This window comes from Rissa tridactyla, chromosome 6 (genome assembly GCF_028500815.1).
Source record: "Rissa tridactyla isolate bRisTri1 chromosome 6, bRisTri1.patW.cur.20221130, whole genome shotgun sequence".
NCBI lineage: Eukaryota > Metazoa > Chordata > Aves > Charadriiformes > Laridae > Rissa > Rissa tridactyla.
The window spans coordinates 17,706,690-17,731,154 of NC_071471.1; the positions used below are offsets into that span (position 1 = coordinate 17,706,690).

General features: G+C 39.7%; 1 protein-coding gene across 2 annotated transcripts in view; it reads right to left on the bottom strand.

Annotated features, from left to right (window-relative positions):
* The window catches only part of LOC128910883 (glypican-5-like), a 387,498-nt gene that overhangs the window by 78,536 nt on the left and 284,497 nt on the right, over positions 1 to 24,465 (bottom strand). For both annotated transcript variants that reach the window (XM_054204811.1, XM_054204810.1), the window contains one exon: positions 17,966 to 18,116. In XM_054204811.1, the coding sequence (XP_054060786.1) occupies positions 17,966 to 18,116 (151 nt within the window). The remainder of the gene's footprint in view (positions 1 to 17,965; positions 18,117 to 24,465) is intronic.

A 24,465-nucleotide genomic window follows, 5' to 3' on the forward strand; every position in this document is an offset into this window, starting at 1 on the left:
GTCAGGCCAAGGAGCATGAGCCATGGCAAGGCAGCGATGCGCAGAGCTGCAGTGCAGGGAAGCTCAGAGAAGGACGCTGAAGGGGGCTGAAAGAAGCAGGAGCAGAGCTTTCAGGGGACACGCGGCTGTGAACCACTGGAGCTGCACGAGCAGTAAAGGGACATGTCATTTTATTCCCACCCCGACCCCCCGTTGAATACATTCTTCTCTGCCCTATAAAAGATGACAATATCTGAATCATGAGGCACTGACAGCTTCTGAGATAGGGCCAGAAAATCGGTATTTAACTTTTATACTCGTAAGCAATACTAAGGCAATGTTAATAAAGAAACAGAAAGCAAAAGTTTGGGGTTACGTTTCACAGGCAGAAGAAGAGCCTTTCCCGCTGAAGCGTTCAGCTACTCTCCCCAGGCCCCTGTGCTCTGCGGAGAACGTTGTCCTGTCCCCTTCCCTCAGCTCTGACCAGGAGGGTCTTCTACCAAGAGAACCTGCTCCAGCACCTGGCCTTTCCTCTCACCTCCCTCGGAGAAAAATTAGATTTGAGACTTCTGAGATCTTAAGACGTACTTGTATGACACAGAAAAATAAGAGATTTTGAATACTGCATGGATTCTTGGTACCTAGAAATTGTGAAAGGGGATCATTGTACTAAGTTTCCTGTGAGAAAAACTTAAAAAGAAATAATAATAATAATAATAATAATAATAATAATAATAATAATAATAATAATAATAATAAATAATCCCTGGCTGAGATACTGACCTCCAGGAAAGGTTGAAGAGAGGAGAGATCTGAGAAAATTAAAACTATGCTGATATTTACTCACATGGCCCAAACAATATTCATACAGTTTGAGAAAATACATTGAAGTTTAAATATTTATTGTAAGCCGTTACACTGTTTAAAACCGAGGCTTTTCACATATTGTCTTCTTTTAAGATGGAATCTTTGGTGGTTTTTTTTTTTTAATTTCAGTAAGTCTGACTGTTTCATTTCTCAGTCAGAATCGTTAATCAGGAAAATGTGATACAATCTGCTAAATCTCAAGAGTGCTAAGATATGAAGGGCCTTTAGCAGTGGTACAGGTAATTAAGTTTGTTATGATTTCCTATATATTCTGCAACAGAAAATCTGATTGTTCTCTTGGCAAGGGGCCACGTCTGTTCATCTTCAAAGATGACCTGTTTTAAATTTGAAAATAAATATTATTTAAAGTTGGAGATAATTTTGTTGTAATAGAGCACATAATACCAATGTATGTTCTTCATTATATACAGCAATTAATTTTTTTCTAATATACCACTGTACTGAAAACTTGTGTGATTTTTTTAATGCATATTCAAAAGATGAAAATAGTAAAGGCAGGTACTTAGCTGATGCTAACTCAGATGACAGATCCTGTGGAGTTACATTAACATCTTGGCATACGAACAGTCTGGAATTTTTTGACTGACTGTAATAAAGGGAAGATTTGGGTTTGAAAAAGAAGAGAACCTGGCAAAATTTTTTTCTCATTATTAGTATTTCTCACCAATTTCCATGAGAAATTATGAGAAACGATGTCTGTGGGAGTTCTCCACGGGATTCTTACTAGTTGACAGGTGAAGGAGAATGTTGGTTTGGAAGGATCATGGGGTCTGGGGCTCCACGTTTATCTGGTGCTGGAGAGAATACAAATCCTTTGTATCACTGTTTGGGAACCGCTTCACACTGAATTAGAACTACTCTGGGGATCGAAAAAATGCCTGAGGTGTTTAATACCTCCAGCTACTCTAAGGAGCTAATCTGAAACTCATTAGTCAGCTTAAAGGTGACTTATTTAAATAAACAGAAATACACACCCCTCCAATATTAAATCCTTGATAGTTTCAGACAATATTCAAAATCTAACCGTTCTCAGTGCCATTAATCCACATGTGCTCACACATCTGGTCCTAGCCAACAAATGAAATCATTTTCTCCCTCAAGAAACTGTCAAAACTGAAGCCCCCAAGAAAGCCCTAACCACATGCATCTCCCCACTTCCTGAGATTGACTCCTAATGTTATTTTACAAGCTATTAGATGGAACAGGAAAAAAGACAATTGCAGCCATGTAGCTGGTTTACCGTACGTACAGCTGGTTTACCAGCTAAATACGATTAAAAGTATCAGACCAATTCTCATGTAGAGGCTTTGTTCATTTATATGCACAGTTTGGATTTCTGGGAAACGAATCCTGTTGTTCATCTTGAAACAATACTTTTGGTTTGATCAGTTATAGTATTCAAGTCTTCAAGTCTAATAAATAAGCTAAACAAAATATCACTCTTGGTGTACTGTTGTATTAAACTGTAGTCATTTAATTTCATCATATTTTTTCCTAAAAAGTATACAATTAAAATAAGGCAATAATCAAATTAAATTTATCTACAATGTAAACCAACTAGTCTTCCTTAGCACTGAACGACACATGCGCTACCTTAGCCTAGTGAAGAATTTAAAAAAGAGTATTAATGTGGCACATTCAAGAAAAAGGTGTGAGCTTCCCACGGATTCATCAATTATTACGTTACCACATACTGCCTGAGAGTTTAGCAGTCATGCATTTGATGATGGGCATTTTAAGGCATTAACGCTGGGCAATTTTCTCTAAATTCTTTTCAGGACAAATCTCCTTAAGCTCATAATATCTTAACACCTTCCAAGAACAAAAGCCTTACATTCTAAGACAGCAGCGTTAATGTAGTCTACGTAGAACACATTTACGATAACCGTGAATTATATGAGACCCCAGGAGAAAACAGATTATGCATCTGCTTATTTTGCAAGCGCAAGGTAGAGAGACATGTTGTTGCCGGCAGTTGGGAGCTTACTCTGCCATGCTCCATACCAACTCAAACATACATCACCGGGGCTTAATACGCCTGGGACCTCAAGCTGTTAAGCCATGATGAGGGCTAAACTCTCCTAGTTCAGGATCACTGATCCCACGCTAACATGGACCAGAGTACAGGGAGAGGGAGCTCCCATCTGCCTGCCGAGGGCATGCGTGCCGACAGGCCCCGGGTCTCTGATCTTGCCAGCTCTTCCTCACAATACTTACCCCTTGCCCTCACAAACACTCTGCTGGCAGACAGAATGATAGAATGACAGGGGTTGGAAGGGACCTCTGGAGATCATCTAGTCCAACCCCCTGCCAGAGCAGGGTCACCCAGAGCAGGTTGCACAGGAACGCGTCCAGGTGGGGTTTGAATGTCTCCAGAGACAGAGACTCCACCACCTCTCTGGGCAGCCTGTGCCAGGGCTCTGCCACCCTCAAAGGAAAGAAGTTCCTCCTCATGTTGAGATGGAACTTCCTATGCTCCATTCCAGTTTGTGCCCGTTACCTCTTGTGCTGTCCCCGGGCACCACTGAAAAGAGCCTGGCCCCATCCTCCTGACAGCCACCCTTTCAGTATTTATAAGCGTTGATAAGACACCTCCCAGTCATCTTTTTGCCTGAGGAGCTGCAGTACAACATCCACACTGGGATGTGCCTCGCAGCTCAGAAAAGGGCACAAACACGTGGCCTGCTCCCGCAAATGGAAGAGGCTGCTCTCAAGGAAGAGATTAGCAAGGGAAAGCCTTTTGTCCCCCAAGTTAATTTATGACCACATCCCAAATCTCAGAAATCAATGAGATGTGTGATACACGAATAAAATGGAAACAGCAGAGAACCTGAATGCCCGGTAGGGAGGAATTTTTATTTTGACTATTTACCTTCTGAACTCGTTAGCATTTATCGAGTTTCAAACAGCTGTGACCAGTATGGAAAAGGGATCATCACAAAGATTTAACATTAAGGCTCTTTCAGGGAAATATAGCAAACACAGAAAAATAATCTCCATCAAAATCAATGCACATATCTGCAAAAAAGGAGAAAGAACCTTTAAGGAAAGACATACCCGTGCCAGTGTTTAAGCCCTCTTTGTAGCACAAGGGAACAAATAAAGAAGAATTTCTTCTTTATAATAGTCTGCTGCTGCCCTTTAATAATGACACTATTAAGGTAGTATGTATAATACATAAGTCTGTCTAAAAAGAACGCATACAGAAGTATGGGATTGTGTTTGGTTATATAAAATAAAAGTAGTGATGGATTACATTGCACTCATCAATATCAGCACAATGTAAAGGATTTGAAATCAATGATTTGAGTTTTAACGAGATGCAGAGAGTTTGTACATGGTTAGTCAGAAGTACTGTACTTTACATAACTGCTTTACAAATGGTGACACAGTAATTACAGTACTGGGAAATGGCCACTATCTCTCCGCTCTGCATTTTACAGACTAAATAGAAATTTCATGCATATTGAATACACTTGTGTTAGCTCAATTCATTTTTTCAATATCATTTTATAAGGTAAGAATAATATAAATTCTAAATTGCTATTCAAATGTTACATCTATTTTATCATGAGTTACATTTTTAATAAAATGCAAGTTTACTTGAAGCATGCATAATGTTTGCATAATCTGTGGAAGAAAATTGTCACTCTACGAATTTATAATTTGCTTATTTCTTACAAAACCTTCTTTTGATGTATTCTGCAGATTGATGGGGTTTCAGTCCATTTATACAGATATAAAAATATTTTCTGTGGTTGCGTATTTGCTTCTGAGCAGACTTCTTTATAGTTTGCAATATATTTTCATATAGTTTGCAAAAATAAGTTTATGATTTATCTGCAGTTTAAAAAATTCATTTCAAATCTTCTTTGATACAACACACTTCCAATTTTTGTTGTGACACAGATTATGCAAATTTGCTTTACAAAGAGTATGCAAACTGATTTTAAAGTAGGAAGTTCAGCTGACAGTACCTAGGCTTCTGCATTAAATCAAAAGGATTGTGTTTTTTTTAGTCTCACGGATGGACATTGATTACTCAGGTTTTTTTGGATTAATGGGGAGACTCCCACTGGGCATTTCCTGGTGCTGCATTCGGGTATGATGCTGAACCACTGTTGTATCCCCATTAGTGTCACGCATCTTTTTCATTTACTGACAAGCTGTCAAGGATCTGTTGAGATGTCACAGGACCTTGGAATATGATTAAAGTGGTTTTTTTGGTTTTTTTTTTTTTTTTTTTTTTTTTATTAAGCTCTTTCCAGTTCGTAATATCCATGAGGCGTTTATGTCAAGTGAGTCAAAGCCTTAAAACAGCTTGGAGAGAGTCAGTACTTTGCTCCTCAGCTGAGTGGGGCTGCATATCCCACAGATTCACTGGGAACAGGAGATTCACACTCAGATGCTTTTTCAGCAGAATCTCACATGCTGCTCACCAGGGCAGGAATCCCCTCTAGGTACTAAAGGACCTAAGCAGGAAACACTCACATTCCCAAGCCTACGGGATCAGGAGGCCACAGGGAACAACATACACCAGTGGGTGTTTCAGGGGGGTTTGTGTGTGTCTGAGAGAGAGAGCGCGTGAAGTAGAGGGTTCTTCCATGTGCAACTACTGAATCTGTAGATGCCATGTCTGGACTTCAATAGGCGACATTCTTGAAAAGCTGTCTGGCTTTCTTACAGGGCAATGCCACACACATCCTCGTCTGATGGGAAAACCATGTAAAGATGTGACGGTGCCAATCAAAGAGTTGCTCTGCAGCTGCAAGAAAAGCCTCCAAATAGGAAGTGAATGCAATTCCAAGGCTCATGACTAGGAGCCTCTGTTGACGCTCAGAGTTTTCCTTTGGCTTTGGGAAAGCAAAACCCAGGTGGCAGCACCTTGCCTGATTTCATGCCTCAGTTCATAGCTTGGGGGGCTCTAATGAAACCCACAGGGATGGTGGTGATGCTGCACAGATGATGCTGGGGGAGACCTGTGGCAGGCAGTAGCATCCCTGCCTTGAACCCCAACAACCAGGTTCCTGCTGGTACAACCAAATGGAGATGTCTTCTTGTACCCAGCAAGGGGAGGAGGAGTGCAGCAGAAAACCCACCCTCAGGGGTAAGACAAGAAAATTGCAGGAAAAAACTCCCCCACCTAAGGCCAGTGGAATGAACACAAATACAGCAGATATTTCCCAGACCGCCTGGTACAAATTCACACCACGGACTGAAAAAAAAAAAAAATAGTCCCCGGGGCTTTAATAATAAAATGAAGAGGTCCGTGAAGAAAAAAGAGAAAAAACTAACTTCCAGTGAACAAGAGTAGTTGATCACTTTCAAAAAGAATAATTTTTTTCAATGTGTGAACATAATGTGAATATTTCAATTCCCAGGAGTATTCTGCGAGTACTTTTTATGATGAGTGATAAAATGTTCCAGCTTGGCTACAACTGTACTAAGCTGTTGTAATGGGATTCTGTACTTTACCTTGAAATGGGACCGTATCCCAGTTTTGACAGCATGCTTTATTATCAATAGCTGATTTTGAAATGCTGCCATGACCTCTGTAAATTATATAAATTAGGATATGAGAAAAAGACAGTGTCACTGTTCTTTAACCTGAAACAATGTCATTTTCTGTGTTTTGGCACAGGCCAGACTCATCACTGCAGTTCAGCCTGAGCAGTAACTCTGCAGGCAGCCTCTTCGGCACAAGCATCACGGCTGTGGGATACGGCCCTGTGCAGCATGGATGAGGGCAGCAGAATGTAACCCTTCATTTGTTGGCTCAAACTGTTATTAAGTCAAAAGCAAAACTCCCAGTGATGATTACTGGGGTCAGAATTAGGCCAGACTCCCCCATCTTGGTTTTCCTGGCCTTTATTCCTTCTTCTGACTGCTATAATATAATGCCTTTAAATCAAGAACTCACTGGCTGAGAATATCAAGCTTACTAGATGGTTTTAACAACTCTAAGTTTTTTTGCAGATGGCAAAATATTCCAGCTTGAATCTGCTTTTTTCCTTTTGTATTAAAACCTACAAAAATATCACCTCAAATTAACGTTCTTCCAATTGCACATGTTACCAAATGTTTCTGGTTTGGGAAATGATACCTTTTCAATACAAAAACAAGTTTTGTGGTTTGTTTTTTTTTTTTTTTTTTACAGGATGAAAACTGCATTTCCCCCATCAGCTCTAATGTTTCCATTGTGCAAGAGATTTATCCTGATATAGTTTCGCCCTGGGCGCTATGCCTCTCCCAGCACGTTCAGGTTACTGCAAATGTTCTTTGTGCTGGCTTTAGTCGTAACAGCGTACAGCATGTGCTGCAGCAGTATACATATTTAAACAGGCTGTTCCTTTACAAGCACATGTTCAAAAGATTTTATCTAATCAAATTTTAAATAGGAAATTACTTGTCTGACTTCACATCAGAAAGCTATTCCTTTCCCTACTGCTCCAGATTGGATTATTAGGGCTTCGCTACTAAATGGTCAGCAATGTGTCTGAGTCACCAGCCTTAATTTTGGGCTATAAATATCAGATGATGATTTATTACTTGGCAGTTTCAATACTGCAATGGCAAATTCTCTTTAATCTCTTTAATTTGAGATGAACAGCAAACAGTTTTGAAAGTTGAGAATTTCTGAGGTTCTCTGTGCAAATAACGGCTAAGCCTTGGGCATGAACAACGTGGAATTTCACCCCCCTCATCAATTGATTTCAATGTACGTACTTCAGCGACTCAAAGGGTTTTTCATTGCCCATACTGCTCTAGTCCTGCGTATCTTTTTGAATTAACTGTTAACTGTGGACAACAATTCAATGGTAAATGGGCTAAAACTGGTATTTTGAGAATGTTTAATGATTTTTACAACTACACTGAATGAACTTTGAAAGAGTAGTTATTACCCTTGTATGCTACCTGGATCATCACTGTTTAACATTCATGCTTCATCTGGACTTCAGATGAGAGTTTATGATCTGCACAGTGCCAGAAATCATACTATCTGCTTATTCAAAAGTAGGTGTTTGCCCACCAGAATATACAGCTGTTGCTTTCACCTCTTCCAAAATGCTAATTACACTTCTTCTAAACAGCACCAGACAGATGGGTCTCACCCCTTTCTGGGGAAAGCCGCTACCCAGGCGGGTCGCTTCTGTAAGGTGGGTTTGCTTGTGTAGGTCCTACCTAGATAAAGAACCCACATCCTTTCAGAATGCATTAAAATAAGAAATGGACTTAAATCTTGCTGAAACAAAGACTAATTTGCAAACTTGGCAGAAGTGTTTATTTAGAAGATGAACAAACTCTAATCTGATACAAGATGCATCAAGAAATAGAAAAATTCTCTTAATTTCAAAATATCATTAAACCATATTCAAAGTTTGCTTGGTTCCTTATGGTATTTTATTTCAGAAATAATTCAAATTTGGCTTGACAAACTATTAGATGTTCACAGAAGAACAAGCACAATAGGGGGGTTGAGAGACCGATTAAAGAAGACAGCCTAAAAAATGCTAGAAAATCTGTTTAAACCCTAAAAGATGGGAAGAAAAGGAAAGAAAACATTTTCTGATCATGATATTGAGGAACCTGCACTAGGAATAGAGACGTAACTCAGGAAAAGAAAAGCTTCTGATACAACTATACATGAGGGGTAATTAATTGAGGCAAATGGAGAAAACCAGATTAAAAACGGTATTAGAAGAGGTGCTGTAGGATCCTGTGACTTTTCCATCACTGAGAACTATGAAGACGACTCCTAGTAATCCGTAATTTAGAGACTTCACCCTGTTTGCACAGATTCACACTCCAGCACATCATACAGAAACAAAAAGGTTTTCTGACTTCACTGTTCTGTAAATTATATCCAATTCCTGAGTTTGGGGCTAGCAGATGGCATTACAGCCTCCTTGAACGTGCACAACACCCTAAAATGCCTCTGAAAGTTGTCAGCTGTCCATCCTGGAAAGTGTTACATTTCAGGGAACTATTACTCAGCTGCTTTCAGGATTGAAGGACAGAAATAAACACTCCTAAAATCCAGTAGACAGGAAACACTGGGATAAATCAGATGCAAAATCATCTGCTGAGGAATAACGTGCCTAATCTTTGAACCCTTCTTGAGGAAGGTATTTAACTATGTGCAAGATCATCAGCTGGTTTAAGTTATTCTAAGTACCTTGATCTCAAGGCAGCCAGATCTATCCCTATAAATTCCTGATCCTGTTGATATGTCACATACTTCAGCCTGAAGTTCTGTTCTTCTTGTACTAAACCGAGCATAGAACACAGAGCATTTGTACTGTGCTCTCTGTTACTGTAAAACTAAACTGCGCTTTCTTTCAGGATATTGTTTTGATCCTAAGTTTCTCAGCTGATACATTCTGATGGCGTATCTGTTGGCTTCAGGCACAGCAGCACTCTTTAAGGAGTATTAGTATACCTTAAAATGGACAATCAAGGAATAGAAAACCTCAAAACGTGTACCTGGTGTACTCAAGGCATTTTCTCCCTAAAAGCAAAGACAAAAGATCCCCAAGAAATAGTGATTCAAGAGAGGGAGGGAGGGAGAGAAAACAAACCCAAACAATGCTTTTTCTCCTTTAAAAGACCAGCGACCGCTTACGCTTTCCTCATGAATCATAAAACAAGGGAAGGTGGCAGCAGGGAGAAAGAGAAATTGCATTTTTATTTGTCGGTGACTTTCGCTTCCATTTCCACTGCCAAACAGCTGCGCTACCTGCCTTTCACTTGTTGTATGCAATAAGAGATGACAGAGGGTTTCTTAGAGCCTTTAAGATTGCAGTAACTCATAACCTTACCTTAATTAACCTGGAATAATTTACCTTTGGAATAAACAAGGTCCTAAGTTTGCTTTTACTATCATCTGTCCTTGGAGGAACATGGGTTTTATCCTCCAGCTATCCCCACATGCAAACACGCTGCTCCTCACAGCTAGAGCTCTGGACACTACTAAAATCCTAAAATAAAGTAGCACAGCAAATGCTTCAAACCAGCGTGGGTTATAAAAGGCACAGGAATTTGTTCTATTTAGTTCCTCACCCTCCTGCTGCTTTCACCGGTGAGCAGGTGATGGCTCAAGAGGAGGAGGAAGGTACGCAGCGGTGCCGCGTGGCACAGCAGCAGCACCACCACTGTCACTTTGCTGTGACCAGGCAAGCGTTCCCTTGTGTGGCATGAAGGCTCACTCACAGGTGAACGTTTTCCTTAGGCTTGCAGGACTGTTTCGATAACTTACAGCATAATGGCATTAGCATTTTAAACTGAGCTTCCATTAAGTTATACGAGTTATCTATTTTGAAGTAATTTGAAGGACCTTCCATTGTTAACTCCTCTTAATTAATTTTGGCTTTATGGCATTCTGGGGGCAAATTGCCTTAGCCTTCACATTTATCCTATCACCACTTGGCATGACCGAGATATTACAGCTCTTAAGTGAATTTCTTGTCAGAAGGATCTAAATCACACAGCTCATGAGAGTTACTTGAGGAGGAGTGGTTTTACTCTCCATTTAGCTTGGCCTCTAAACTCTGGGTACCAGCCTGATGCTTGCAAATGACTTTCACAGAAGTAGGCATTATGAGCCTGGGGTCAAAGTATCTGCTCTTGGCCTGAAGCAAGAAGTATGTTCTACTTCACATGTTTAGCGAGGTGATTTTTCTTAGAAGCTTGCCTGCCTTATAGTTTTAGCCACCACATACCAAGTTGCCTCTTTTCATTCATGCTCTTTGTGCTCCGACTCTGTCGTTCCTGTTTGGGGCCCTTCAGCTTTGTGATATTTGTTTTAAGAAAGTCCATTTTATTAAAACATATGAGAAATGCTGGTGAGTGGGAATTCATTGGAAAATCAGATCAATGAGTTTTCAGTTTAGGGCTGTTTTCAAAACACATCTCAGAAATATATGTACACATGAAGTTGCTCCCGTGGAAAGTAACTAGATAAAATATTACTGACAAGTTAGTAACAACTGTTCTGCTCCAATAAGTACATTCAAAGGATATAGATTACTGGTAATATTTTTAATAGAAAGTTGGTAAAAAGCATGTTACCCTTCAGTGATCTACAGTGCGTTCTCTGATGATGGCTTATACAGAACTACTGCAAACAGTTAAGCCCCAAATGTCTTTATCTTGATCTCTCCAATGTTTAATTATGGAACAGCACATTGGAAGGCTTTATACCCTAAGCAACTAAAATGCTTTTGCCTTTTAATTTTGTCTAAACAGTGCTAAAATGATCAAAAATGTGCTGTAATTTACATTTCTCTGGTGAAATGGTAAAATTACATTTCCCCAATTACCTTTTTACCTCTTTGAATTTACCAAAGATAGTACCAAAGCTGTTCAGAGAGTCACAGAGCTGGCACTCGGTCTGTTGTTCCTCTAGCTAGTGTTCTCATTATCATCAGGAGAAATTCCTACAGGGGACATGTTTATCTGGTCACGCAGAAAGTCATTTATACAACTCGGCAAAAACTCCTGCCTTGTATGGATCCGGGCAGGAGCACTGGTGGTGCTGGGAGCTCTCTCACCTCAGGTCTGGGAGCGAAAATCTGAAGGAACTGAAATCCCTTTCCTTTACACCTCAAACTGTCATGTAAACGCTGAGGTTGAGGAAGGATTAGGAATGATTATACTTTTCTTCTCGTATGCATTTCAGCTTATATTATACTGTGTAATGAAGGACACGAAAATGACACATAATACCTTATCCCTGTGTCGGTAGATTATAAAATAGATTTAATCAAGGTTAGAGAGGTGGGGAAACGTTTTTCTTTCTTTCTTTCTTGCCTCCCCCTGCAATGCTCTCTCTTCCTATCCCCTTCTCAGAAGCTCCCTCTCAGCCGTCTTCTGATCCCATTTGCACAGAAGAGGGGCTGCAGGAAATGTCACTGTCACCCAGAGAAATGCTTAGCAAAGTGTGCCCGTGAGACAACAGCGTGACACCACCACGAGTCCAAAGTAACTCATCTCAAGATCAGATCCTATCGAGTTCAGTTAGCACTAATCAAATTCTGTACTTTTCACCCTGATTATGTAGGTTTCTTTGGTTTTCTTTCCTCCCATGTCTCTTCCCAAACTGCATCTCTACAACAGAAGCCAAAGCCAGAAATTCGCAGCTGTGGAACCACCACCCTCCTCTCCCCACACGTGCAGAGGGGCCGCTGGCAGGGTTTGCTTATGCTCCTCTTGACAGAGGCTCGCTTCTATTTACCACCCCAAATGACAAATATAAAGCTTTGAAACCACTGAGTTTTCTTAAAAAACGACCTTATATTAGGGCTTAAATTGTTACTGTGCTGTTTTGTGGATGGAATGAGGCATTTATACTAAGGGCAATAAAGGAATTTATAGGCTCTCTAAAAACAGAGCTGGAGATAAAATGTCTCGTGCAACAAAGGATGTAGAAAAACGGCCACGCAAGGCAGTGGGGTGGGGATGAGGCATGATGGAGAGGTTTCTCTAGGCAGGAAGATGGAAGACACTGAAAATGCAGTATTTCTGTGAGCTAGGATCATCTGTGAGGAAAGTGAAGAAGTGTGGCAATGAGAAGCTGATGAGCATGGCTGACTGCCAGCAGATATTATGATCTCAGAATATTGATGTTTTGTACTAATAATTACAAAATCAGCAGCTGTACAATTACATATTTGGATAAATACCAGTGTAAGTGCATCCTGTAACATGGTGAATGGAAATGAACTAGGATTAAAATGACAGCTCATACACTAATATCAATGCCTAGAAAAGACAGACAAGCCGGAAGAACGATAACATAATAAAGGATAAAAGAATCTTGATATTCAAAAGAAAAAACTGATAATGAAAACCTTCATGAGCAGTGAGAAAAATACATTAACTTTCCATAGCTGTTGAGAACAGATACAGATCAGACAGAAGACATTAAGAAAAAAAGTAAATTTACTTGTCTGCACTTATAAAGGCATTCTGGGGCAAAAAAATATCCTTCTCATATGCCCTGATGAAGAAATCTACAACCAGGATAATCTCTTCTGATATTCTGATTGGAGCAGAAAGATGCACTGAAGCTGTGGAGTGTCTAAACAGCCAAGAAGAAAGCCAAAGGTTGGAATTGTGTCACCTGAATATGTTAACAAACTTGATTTGTTATAGGATCCCACTCGGGCATTGAGATGTGACAATAAGCAGATATTCAACTGAGAGAAATGTCTGAAATCAGAACGTTCTTATTACAGGGAGGGAGCTTCATGAAAGAATTAGAAAGAAGTACAGAATTAGTTTAATATAATATTGGGATTAGATAAGCATTGGGCAAAAATCACAGCAATAAAGCACATTTGACACACAGTCATGTTCAAAGTCTGGCTGGGATGTCACAGGATGTGTCTGTTTATTGAACGTCTGCACCAACAGATGCGATTTTAAAGTATTGTTTAAAATCTACTGCATCTAAGGGCCAGCGCTGCTCAGGCACTTTTTGTTATTCCATGGAAACCAACTGCTTTTGGGACAGGGACAAAGCAGAAGCCCATCTCTGTGTGGAACAGGCAGCCAGCCAGGGAAAAGATAAAATCCCTGTCTCTGTTTCCCAGCGATCTGAAGTTTCAAGGCATGTCAGAAGGACTGGGGTTAATATATGCTCCATCTGACGGCTGAGTTGTTTTGACCCATATATAAATTATACCCACAGAGGGGTGAATATGGTGCAAAGACTGCACATACACCGTGTACACCAGATATTTTGCCTTTGTCTGTTCTGTTCAGAGGACAGGCTAAAATAGATGTTTTCCTTAACCTGTGCCGTTTGTCTGCCATGTCAGCACGAGGACAGCTGTAGTCCAGCACTAGCTACATTCCTTATGACTTTACACGATGTTGTATCAGGCTCCTCTAGAAAGAAGCTTGGATTAATTTTGGTCTTACACTGGCTATGCAAAACATAAAGCTTCATATAAAGAAGAGTGAGTGAGCTGGTGAGCGAGCCCAGGAATACCTGTATCCTCCCCATCCACAGACAGGTGTGTATATATATGCACCCACGCCAAGAGGTGGTGTCAGCACCACCTTTCTTCAACATAATGCCCCCCAACTTCCACACAGCCTAGAGCTCTATATAGGTGACTTTGGGCTTGCACTAAACCCAGGTCCCTGCCTGTGGTCTAAACATTTCCTCTAAACTTTGTTTAGTGGCTAATCACCTGATGATTTCCCTGAACAGAGCTCTGATGTTGGTTGTCGCTGCTTGTGTGGGGCCTCATCACAATATACAGCTGTGCAGCACAGCTGGGAATGGGAAATCCCCTCCACTAACTTCCTTCCCACATTTCACTGAACAGCCTGAAACATTTTTCCTTTTCTCTGAACAGCAGAGAGGCAGGACACAATGCGAATCTGTTGCTGTTCTGTCTTTTCATGAACAGCAGGATGCTAATCCCTCTCCTAGTAAATATTCCCATGGCTTGATCCTGCGGGGCACTGAGCAATCCCTGCTCTTCTCCACACCACCCCCTTCACAGTCCAGTAAGGGTTTAAGAATAAGTACTTACATCAGTGGACTCATTTTGTGATTGAGGTTCATGTAAGACCATGCTTAGGTGAGCATGCAGCGCTTGGCGAGGGTCAGACGGAGACGCTGCTTTGCCCTTCTGCCCACAAACCTGCAGCACAAATCGCAGAGCAACTTCCCCATCCACACTAAAGATTTACGTGGCTTGCTTTCCTCTTCTTAAATCCCTCCTAACAAAGCTTTGTTCAAAGATGATTAACAGATGTTGTCGTTAAAAAGTTGGTACTTGCCAACAAATAACACATGGGTCTGCTTGAGAAACAGGGCTGTTTCCACAGCTTTCCCCAAGAAGAGATACTTGTGGTAATCGGTAAGGCCTGTGAGAATATGACATTTTAAAGTATCTTCTACCACACATAATTTCCTAAGAGAACGCTGGTTTCCTGAGAATTTGTTTATCTTGTTCGTATGAAATCATTTGGATTAATCCACATGATACAGAAAAGATAATTAAGCCCATTATGATAAAGAAGTAAGTGGCGATCTTTTCAGATAACAACGAATTTGATGAGAAAGGCTTGTAACAAAAGTAAACAAAAAACCAGTACTAAGTAATAGATAGCCACGTATCTTAATTGAAGACATAAAATCAAATGATTAACTGATACGCAGAAATGATTCTCAAAGGCTAGAAGGTGACAAAAGGACAGGATTTAACTATGCATTGCAAGACGAACGGAAATATACAGACAGCACTCCCCAGTCCAAAGAAATATTGGGGAAAAGGATAAGTACAATGGAGCTGGCTGGAATATACAAGCACAGAATCACTCCTGTGTTCACCACCCGGTACACACTAAAATCTAAAGCCCCCGAGCCAGGCCCCCTATTACCGATTTGGAAAAGCAAAGAGGAGAGATGGCAGCGTACCTTGTCCCGGGAGGTCTTTGAAGAGTTACAAACAGAAATGTTTTGAAGGTGGTAACCTAGATATTGATGCAACCACTGGCAATTTATTGTTAATGAAAAGGTAATTATTTTTTTCCAGAAGATGGAAAGGAATGAGTATTCAGTAGGTTTTCAGAAACTATTTAAAAGCAATTTGAGTCTTTTGCAATGCTCTCAGCACATAAATTGTAAATATCATTTTCATATAGGTTTCAAATAAATGACAGGTGTAGTACGATTTTACTACCTTTTAAATTCAGCATTTTAGAGGTTGAAATTGAAATCCTTTCCTCTCTTTTCCATGGGCCTGTTGTTAAAAGCATGACTGCTCTGCCAAAATGTCTGTGTTTTGAAAGGCTTTTATTCCCTTTTTATTCCTTTTGTTCTACTGTATAACTCCATGCTACGACATGCACTGATGAGATCGGTGGCATTTTATAGCTATCATTTGTGCCTCACCCAGTAAGAATATTCCCATTGACTTCACTAAGCTTCAAATCAGGGTTTTATTTGGGATTTAGCTTTAGCTTCAATTCATGTCTCAATTCACTGTGAACTTCAAGCAAGCCAGAAACAGGGAATGTTGTCATGTTCCACTTCTACAAAACAATGGATAGATGCTCTTGACAGGTTTTAAGTTGAGGAAATATAACACATTCACAGGCTGGGCAATTAGAAACACCATCTTACAGACATGCAGCAAGAGGAAATTCAACTAATCTGATGTTTGTTTATTCCTTTAACATTCTATTAAAGCAAAGAAGCTCTATAATGAGATTACTGTATTTTATCTCTTAATTGTATCCAGATATGCAAAACAGATTTACTGCTAGTGGCTTGTACGCAGTACAATATTTTAAAGCTAATTATGAAAGAGTGTTACTATTGTCACACAATGAAATACTTATTCTTACTCAATACCATTTTCTGAAATTAATTGTAATTACCTTTTTAATTGGATATAAACCCTACTATATTCAGAAACAGCTAGTTATATAAATATAATTCTTTTAAATCCAGGATGATATCAGCATAAAATATTTGAACTAAATAGATTGCAAAAAAGGGGAAAAAAGACGTTAAGTAGTTTTCCATTATTAAAGCCAGCTGTAAGTCAAGTCTTGAAAGTATTCAAGTTTTTATTTTTGAACACCTGAAATCTGCCATTGTCCCGTGTAAGCATGCATACGCATCCTCCCAAAACAGTGTATTAATAGTTTAATTGTTCATTGAAGAGTAGTTCGCACCTGGGTTTTATTTGTATTATTCCACATAGAGAGGAAAGCATACTAAAGTATGACCCTCACAAATCCCCAAGGCCCAAAACATCTAGCAATCTTTTCATTGCTATATTCAACAATTAAAAAATTAAGCAAATAGTTTTAAAATAACATTGTATCAAAGTTCTTCTGTTCAAAAACATTGCTGAGTAGATGGTGAAAATCTCTACTTCATCTGTTAGTTGCAATTTCTTAATAATAAAAAAAAATGCTGTCCCTATGGGATAATACCTCATGTATCTTGATCATACAGTTCACCAACACAAATTAAATTTCAGGTATTTATAACCTGGTACTGCAAAGTAAATCTAACATTTTGTACACGTTTCAAAGTACATGTTTAAGCTCAGTTTTTCTGATCAAATATTCATAATAGGAACAACTGAAGTCTTGACCACAGACTAATCACAGCTTGTTTGAAAGTCTGACTTGAATATGGGGTACCTTTTCCCACTCTCCACTTAGTGGTAAAGGGACAAGGAAGAGGCACTTGTTTATCTCAGCAGAATGAAGCAGCAGTTTAAAACTTACCTGAGTTCCAGCCATCTTAATGAGCATTATTTTTCAACACTATTATACCTGTTTTTCATATACTTGCACATCCAAACCACATTATATTTACACACACTATGGTAATTACAGCAGTTAAATTTTGAAGAGCTCAAATGAATCAGAACTTCCAGATAAGATAAATGAATAGTATCAAGCATTTAGAAATACCTTGCTTCTTATTGACTTACTATAATAAGGACCTAGCTACATATTAAATTGCCAGTATTTTGGTAGAAGTTAAGTTAGATTCTGATGCTGATTCTATATCTGATGACATATTATCCAAGTAATTTCATTAATAAATATTGCAGAATGCATATTTGAGACTATCAAGAAATTTTATTTAACCAGCAGCTCACCACTAGGAAAAAAACAATACTTCAAGTGTTTTTTCAAGAATATATACTTTCAGCCAACCCTGTTTGGATCATCCTTTAGTATCATTTTGCAACAAATAAATATTTATGTTAACACTTAGCACAGTCTATAAGGACATTAATTTTGTATTTATTTGTAGAGCCCACATTATCTAGGAAGACTCGCCCAGTATTTCTGTGATTTAGATTTCATTGAAGATATTATTCATTCTAAATTTAAGTCTTTTATCTGCATGCCGAGTGTTAAATTATATTGGGTTACTGTCTGTATCGGTCTATTTTTACTGTAGCTCTTCACAGATTAAGATTCAAATTCTTTGAATTTAGTAGGATTTTGACGGTAACTCAAGCAGTGCAAGTCTTAGGTCTGTCCACCTAATTGTGACATTTATGAATTTCTAAACTCTGTATGTGCCTATAGAAACTGCATTTACCTGCTGTGTGAATCCTGTCGCCGGACCCTTGACAGCCATCCTCATCATCACAATCTCCGCTTGACTCCATCTCTTCACTTCTTCCACCCCCACTGCCAGCATCTCGGGAAGCCCATCTTTCCAGTTTTAATTTTGCCTTCTCAGCATCCAGCTAAAATGGAAGAAGCGAAAACCCAACAACGGTCAGAACATATTTACACAGTTCCTACCTCTGGTGATCAAACTGGGTTTATAAAGCAAAAACACTTTCTCCATTCACTTTCAAGTACAGCTCCTCAAGTTGGAGGTTGTTTCTGGAAGTGACATCCAAATATTTTGGAATAACAGACTATACCATCGAATTTTCTCCAGGGACACTTATCATCAAACTTTTCATTGAAAACACCAATCTACCAATATCATCACAGGGAGCTCTGGTCCTGCAGCCGTCCCTCTTGCAAATCACTGGTTAATGATGGTACAATCTGCCAGCTGTCTGAGTGCTTATTTTGGGTTATTTACAATTGAAGATCCCAATATACTTGACAACCTTTGAAGAGTTGAGGGTATTCGCTACTCTTCATTATGGGCTTGGTCACTTGGAAACTTTGGCCCCTGGATATGATTTTGAAGATGGTGTAATTTAAGATGCCTCTATTAACTGCAAGTTGTTCATTAAATTTCACTTGAAGTACATTTCTTGGCCTGAGTATAGAATAAGAAAGCCTTTTCTAAAATAAATCTAAATGTGTCATACTAGGTCACACTTTCTGTAACAACATATTTACTCCCCAAACTTGTCTTTTTGATCTTTAGATAACTTTTTCTCCTTCCTTCTGTCACCATGAATGGTTGCCTACTATTAGCGCTGTGGGAATAAATGATTTTTCAGTTCACTGGTAGTTACAAAAAAAGAGAAATACCATTTCATTTTCAGGGAATCTAAACCCAGCCTATCCGGGGAACAACAAAAGCAGCACTATTTGGGAAGAAATGAAGTAACTGGCTTAGCCAAATACATTCTGTTACAAGGCATTCGTCAAGGAAGGACGATTCAGGAGAAACTTGAACCTGCGCCCCATGCCTGAGAGCAGTACCTCTTCCCTTAGCTACACAACACCTCTCCTGTTGGAACTGTGCCATTTTGTACAACATTTCAGAACCAAGGTGCTCCACGTTCCTCGGTGGCCACGCTCCCCTCAACAGCTCGTATGTGTGGTTGCTTGTGCAAAGGACACTTCAGAGTATTAGAGAAGGTGGGACAGCTTCATAATAATACCCCGAGCTTCATAACACCCCGACTCAGAGTAGATTTTGTTAAAACCTGGCTAAGTTTCCCCGGTTATTATCAAGTTACCATTGCCCATACTTCCCATCCTCATTTTGTGAGTGACTAACAATTTATTTCCTGAATCTTGTTGGAAAATTACATTGGGAGGTGTTGATTTGGCTTTGAAGTGATGGAAATAGCTGTGCCAGTATTTCTGATCACTTCTCTCACGTAGCTGAAGCTCAACCTACAGTGCATATAAACATTGGTTTGAAAGGTAGCGGCTTGTCTGTCTCCTTTCTGGAGTTATGAAAACTTTGTTTGTGTTAGCTCTGCTGGTATGGTATGACGAAGCACGATTAGGACCTGTTACTCTAGTTATGTGAAAATATTTTAACCAAATGGAAAGACTTTGTAATGCTTCTCAAAGCCGGTCAGATTCAGGATCTATCCAACACTCTTCATCACAAGTACCCTCCCCTCAAAGTACTGCAGATCTCTTTCAGGCTTTGTGATCCGTTTTATCCCAGAGGACTGTGATTATTCTTGGTACCGAGCAAAATGTATTTTGAAATGTAGCTACTTTGAAGATTCAAACATTTCACACTAAAAAGGAGGTGGGCTGGGAGCTGGGGGAGGAACTGGAGCACGGGGCTAATACAACTGTATTAACTGGGTTGAAAGGATGATGACGGATGCAGCAATTTCTCTGGAGTGGGAAGCTTTGTGTGATAGTCTCCTCCTCCTTCAGATACTGTGAGCTGCCCCCCTCCACTCTGGGGCTGACAAATGCTTGGATCAGTGCGGCAGAGATCCTGTTCTACAGAACAACAGATGCCAACTTCTATATGGCAGAACTCAGGAAATTTTTCACCCTCTCACCGAGAAGATCTGTTTGCTCATTCTGAAGACACAAATAGCTTCTCACTGCAGTGGGAAGATCAGCAAGTGGGAGGAGAGGGTATGGACTCTAGTGGGGAAGCACACTGAACACTGCCTAATTGTTACTGCATGACTGTTTTTTATAAATGAGTTGCTTAATGTTGAGTCTCATTATTCACAGGCGTAAAGACTGATGTCACAGCAATACAAAACAACATTTTGTTAAACAACTGGAAAAATTTGTCTATGAGGGAGAAGGATAACTCAGTTCTTTCACAGATTTATTGTGTCCTGACCATATTAGAGAAGACTCATTCATTCTTAGTTATAATCCTTCAGAATTAAAAGAAATGGCTAAGTGGTGAACAGAACAGATGCAAAATTTAATAAAGGGTTTTAATGACTGTTTGCCAGTCAAAGCAGAAATGTTTGCTGCCTGTTAAGGTACTCCTTCTTTTAAAAAATTTTATTTCATTCAGCGCTTATGGCTCAATCCTGACCTCTGGCTCAAGGCAAGTAAATACTTGAACCAAATGCACACCACCTTCTTGGACAAAGACCAAGAAAAAAGCTTAGCTTTTCAACATGGTGCACTGCAGCATTTTACAAACTTCTGGGTTCTTAGTGCCTTCACTACAAAAAGCAATGAGCCGTAGCCCCGATCTGCATCTCCTGTCCATAATAATGAAGATTTACCCAGCTTTTTCTTGGCCTTCGAGGAGAGAGGGGCATCCCCTTACACAGAACCCGTATATACATGCTCAACATTACAACTTAAAGTCAACTCAGATGCAACCTACCAAACTTTTTCACCTTGTATACCCTTTCCCAACCTTTTCCAATGACTTCTCCAGCAAAGAATTTTCTATCTGTGGCTACCATTCACCCAGAATGATGAACCAGAGCCCAACTTTGTGCAGAGATAACGGTTTATCTAAAAATAAACCCATTCTGGGAGATGAAATAGTGTAGCCACATTAGTGAGGAGCTTCCCCCACACCATGCAGCCCTGTTGAGAGTTCTATGTCACCGCTGCATAGCGATTTGTGATCTAGCACCTTTCTCTTTTCCAGATTTTGAAAGAACGCATGTCCTTTGGCCACCACCACATGACTTTAGTGAGATCACTAAAGTGATCTCTAAAGTTTTAGAGCGACAGCAAAGTGTACGCCAGCATTTCTTCATCTCCCTTTTCCACAAATCATAGAAAACTTTCTTGAAGGTCTGTCACTGCACTGAAATAGCGCAGATTGCTTCAGGATGGACTCAGATGGTGGAGCTTTAGAAGATCATAATGAAAGACATTAACCTTCACTTTTTATTAAGCTCTGCTAGGTCCAGAAGATGAGTGTGGAAAGGGGAATGCCCTTAATGGTTTGAGGCTAAGGGGACTGAGAGGTGTCTAACAGAAGCTGGAGGTCATATAAAGGCTCAAGGCCTCTGAAGAGACAGCCATGATCTGCCAAAAAGCCTGAACAAGCCACAATGGTGGCTGCTGCCACCAACCCCTAAAACTTTCAGCTTCCCCACAGATGGTTGTAGAGAGAGACACAGTCCCTCGCCCATAGTTATCAGTGGAGATCAGAGATTGGGGTCAGTAATGTCATTTCTATTATTGCTTACAAACCACTCTTAAATAAGCCTTATTTTGCTAACTTATACTCTGCCTGATGATGCATAATGCCATCCAGCCATCTCTGGCAACTCTGCACAACAGTTCCAGCCTGGGGGCGCAGTGTCTTGATGCTGAGAATTGATGCTTGGTTGGACAATCGCAAGGGATTTCAGGCTGGGCACTGCAGCTTGTACCTTTACCTTCACAAAGCAGAAGATAGCTGCTGCTTCAGATTCCAGAAAATACTGGAATCTTAACAGCTTAAAAATTAAATCCTCAAGTTTTTGCACATCTAAAAGACAATGTTTTTTTAACTCTTGAAAAGGTTATATAAATAGATCAATAAGATTTGTACAGCCCAACTGAAAACTGACTCAAATCAGGAATTTTCCCAACTGCAATATGCTTTGGATCAGGTTCATAAACCTCTAAGGGTTTTTTGAGAAATTATACAGTCTTTCTGTGAGAAAGCTTTAGTATCTGTATCTGATTCAGCTGAAAGGTAAAAATCACGTATTACTATTCAGCTCTGAGTCAGATACAGATGACTATCTTCATGCATTTTATTTGTTCCAGCAAAGGTGCCAACCTTAAGTGACATTAAAAAAAAAAAGTTCTGCTGACGTATGGTTTTACAGAGAAGAAAGAAGTCGTATGAGAATGGTTGCTGTCTTTCTCCCCTATTAATACTTGATGATGTAGCACATGCATTCCCAGTGACATAAAAGAGTCCTTCAGACTTCTGAAGCTTCAAAGGGTACGTGACACACAACCCCTGAGCTTTCTACAATGAGTCTAACCCTAATTCTCACTCTGACCACACACGTGTTAGGATATAAATTTATTCTCATGTTTTTTTATGAAGGCATGTTCCAATCGAATACTTCCACACATCAATTAAATAGTAACTGTTTAGCTCCATGAAAACCATTTGCTACAAGTGCCTATTTCAATCCGTTTCATTGATTAGGCTATTTTCTGAGGGGCCATATATGCATGTATATCTGAGGGGATGACTCCAAGCCGCAGGACAATAAACTCATTTCATCAGAAAATAGGTTTTAAAATTATATTTTGCACCACCATTTCAGGCTTTTCAGGTCAGTGAACACAACAATGAAAATCTAAAAGCATACACTTTTTGAATAAAGTCACTTAAAAGTTGCGTGCTTGGAATATTCAGAGACAAATCCCATACAATAATTATTTCCTGAGGGATTTGTTAATTAGTTTTCTATATGACAGATTTCAGTGTCAAAGCTCTTCCTCTCTGAAAAGACAGCTCTGAGGTGAAATCTGACTTCTGTCCACTTGTCATGTGAGCACACGTATCTTACTTGCTGGTGTTTTCACAGCCATCAAAAAATGGCTGATTACATACTGCATTTAGAAACTGTAAGCTAAGCATGATCTTTCCTCAAGGTACTTATAAGCAGTTGCCTTTTAAAAATTGCTTTAGTCACATAAATATGATTTGCAGAGACAAAGCATTTTGCCAGCTTACGCACAAATAATGTACAAAGCCTAATCTCGAAAAGAGTCATAAATGACTCAATCCCTCCATTCGTTTTTTTCAAAAAGAAAAATAAAAAATCCTTTCTCAACCATTATTAGGTCAGAAATTGCTACAACTGAAAAAGACAATGTGCCTTTGTTTTTAGCCTATTATATACATTTTTTGTTAGGGACTGACATATTGCTTTAGGCATAAAGCTGCATTTTACTGGTGCCTTGTGACTGAGCAGATGTTCTGTCATTTCACAAAACAATAGCAACATAACAAATTTTAGACATAACTGCCATATATATATGTTTATTCCAAGTGGGTCCTCTCCTTTGAGATAACATTTATGGTCAATTTTCCTCCACATATGCTCTTAGCTCCTTTTTAAAAACATTTGGCAGTTGCTTTTGCCTTTTTCTTTTCACATTTACCTAGCATTCATATACTACAGCATAAATAAGTAGAATGAAATTACCCAACTTTGTCAGACATTTTCTTTGGTTTGTTCTTCCTTTGTCTGTATTTCATAGAAATCCAAAAGGCCCAATGCATCATCCCCTTCTAGTTTCTTCAGAAAGTAGTACAACTCACAAAGCGAGTACCACTCAACTCTTAAACCCTTTTTTTTAGCCAAAGAAAACAGACATCTAACCTTTTGGAGCCACTGACACCTCTGGAAGGTTTCCTTCTGCTGTATTTATTCAAATACTTACAATAATCTTTGCATAGCACAGCTCGCTTTACAAGTCACCTGTACAATATTAGAATAATTTAACTGAACAGCTATCCATAATTTATGCAACGTGGTTAAGGCCTGACAATGGTTTTAGAACTTTACTCACAACTCTTCCAAATAAACCTTTCCAACTAGGGAACTGGACCAATATTGGTAGATTCCTTTGTTTTATGTTTTTCTCTCTAGCCTAAGTGCCTCACATTTACTTACACTGACATCTGTATCTCTTTTCTATGCCAATGCTCCCGGCATACCTGTATCTATGAACTGAAGGGGGAAGGCTCTCTTCAAGCACACAGAATCATAGAATGGTTTGGGTTGGAAGGGACCTTAAAGGCCATCTACTTCCAACCCCCTGCCCTGGGCAGGGACACCTCCCACTAGACCAGGTTGCCCAAAGCCCCATCCAGCCTGGCCTTGAACACCTCCAGGGATGGGGCAGCCACAGCTTCTCTGGGCAACCTGTTCCAGTGTCTCACCACCCTCACAGGAAAGAATTTCTTCCTAATATCTC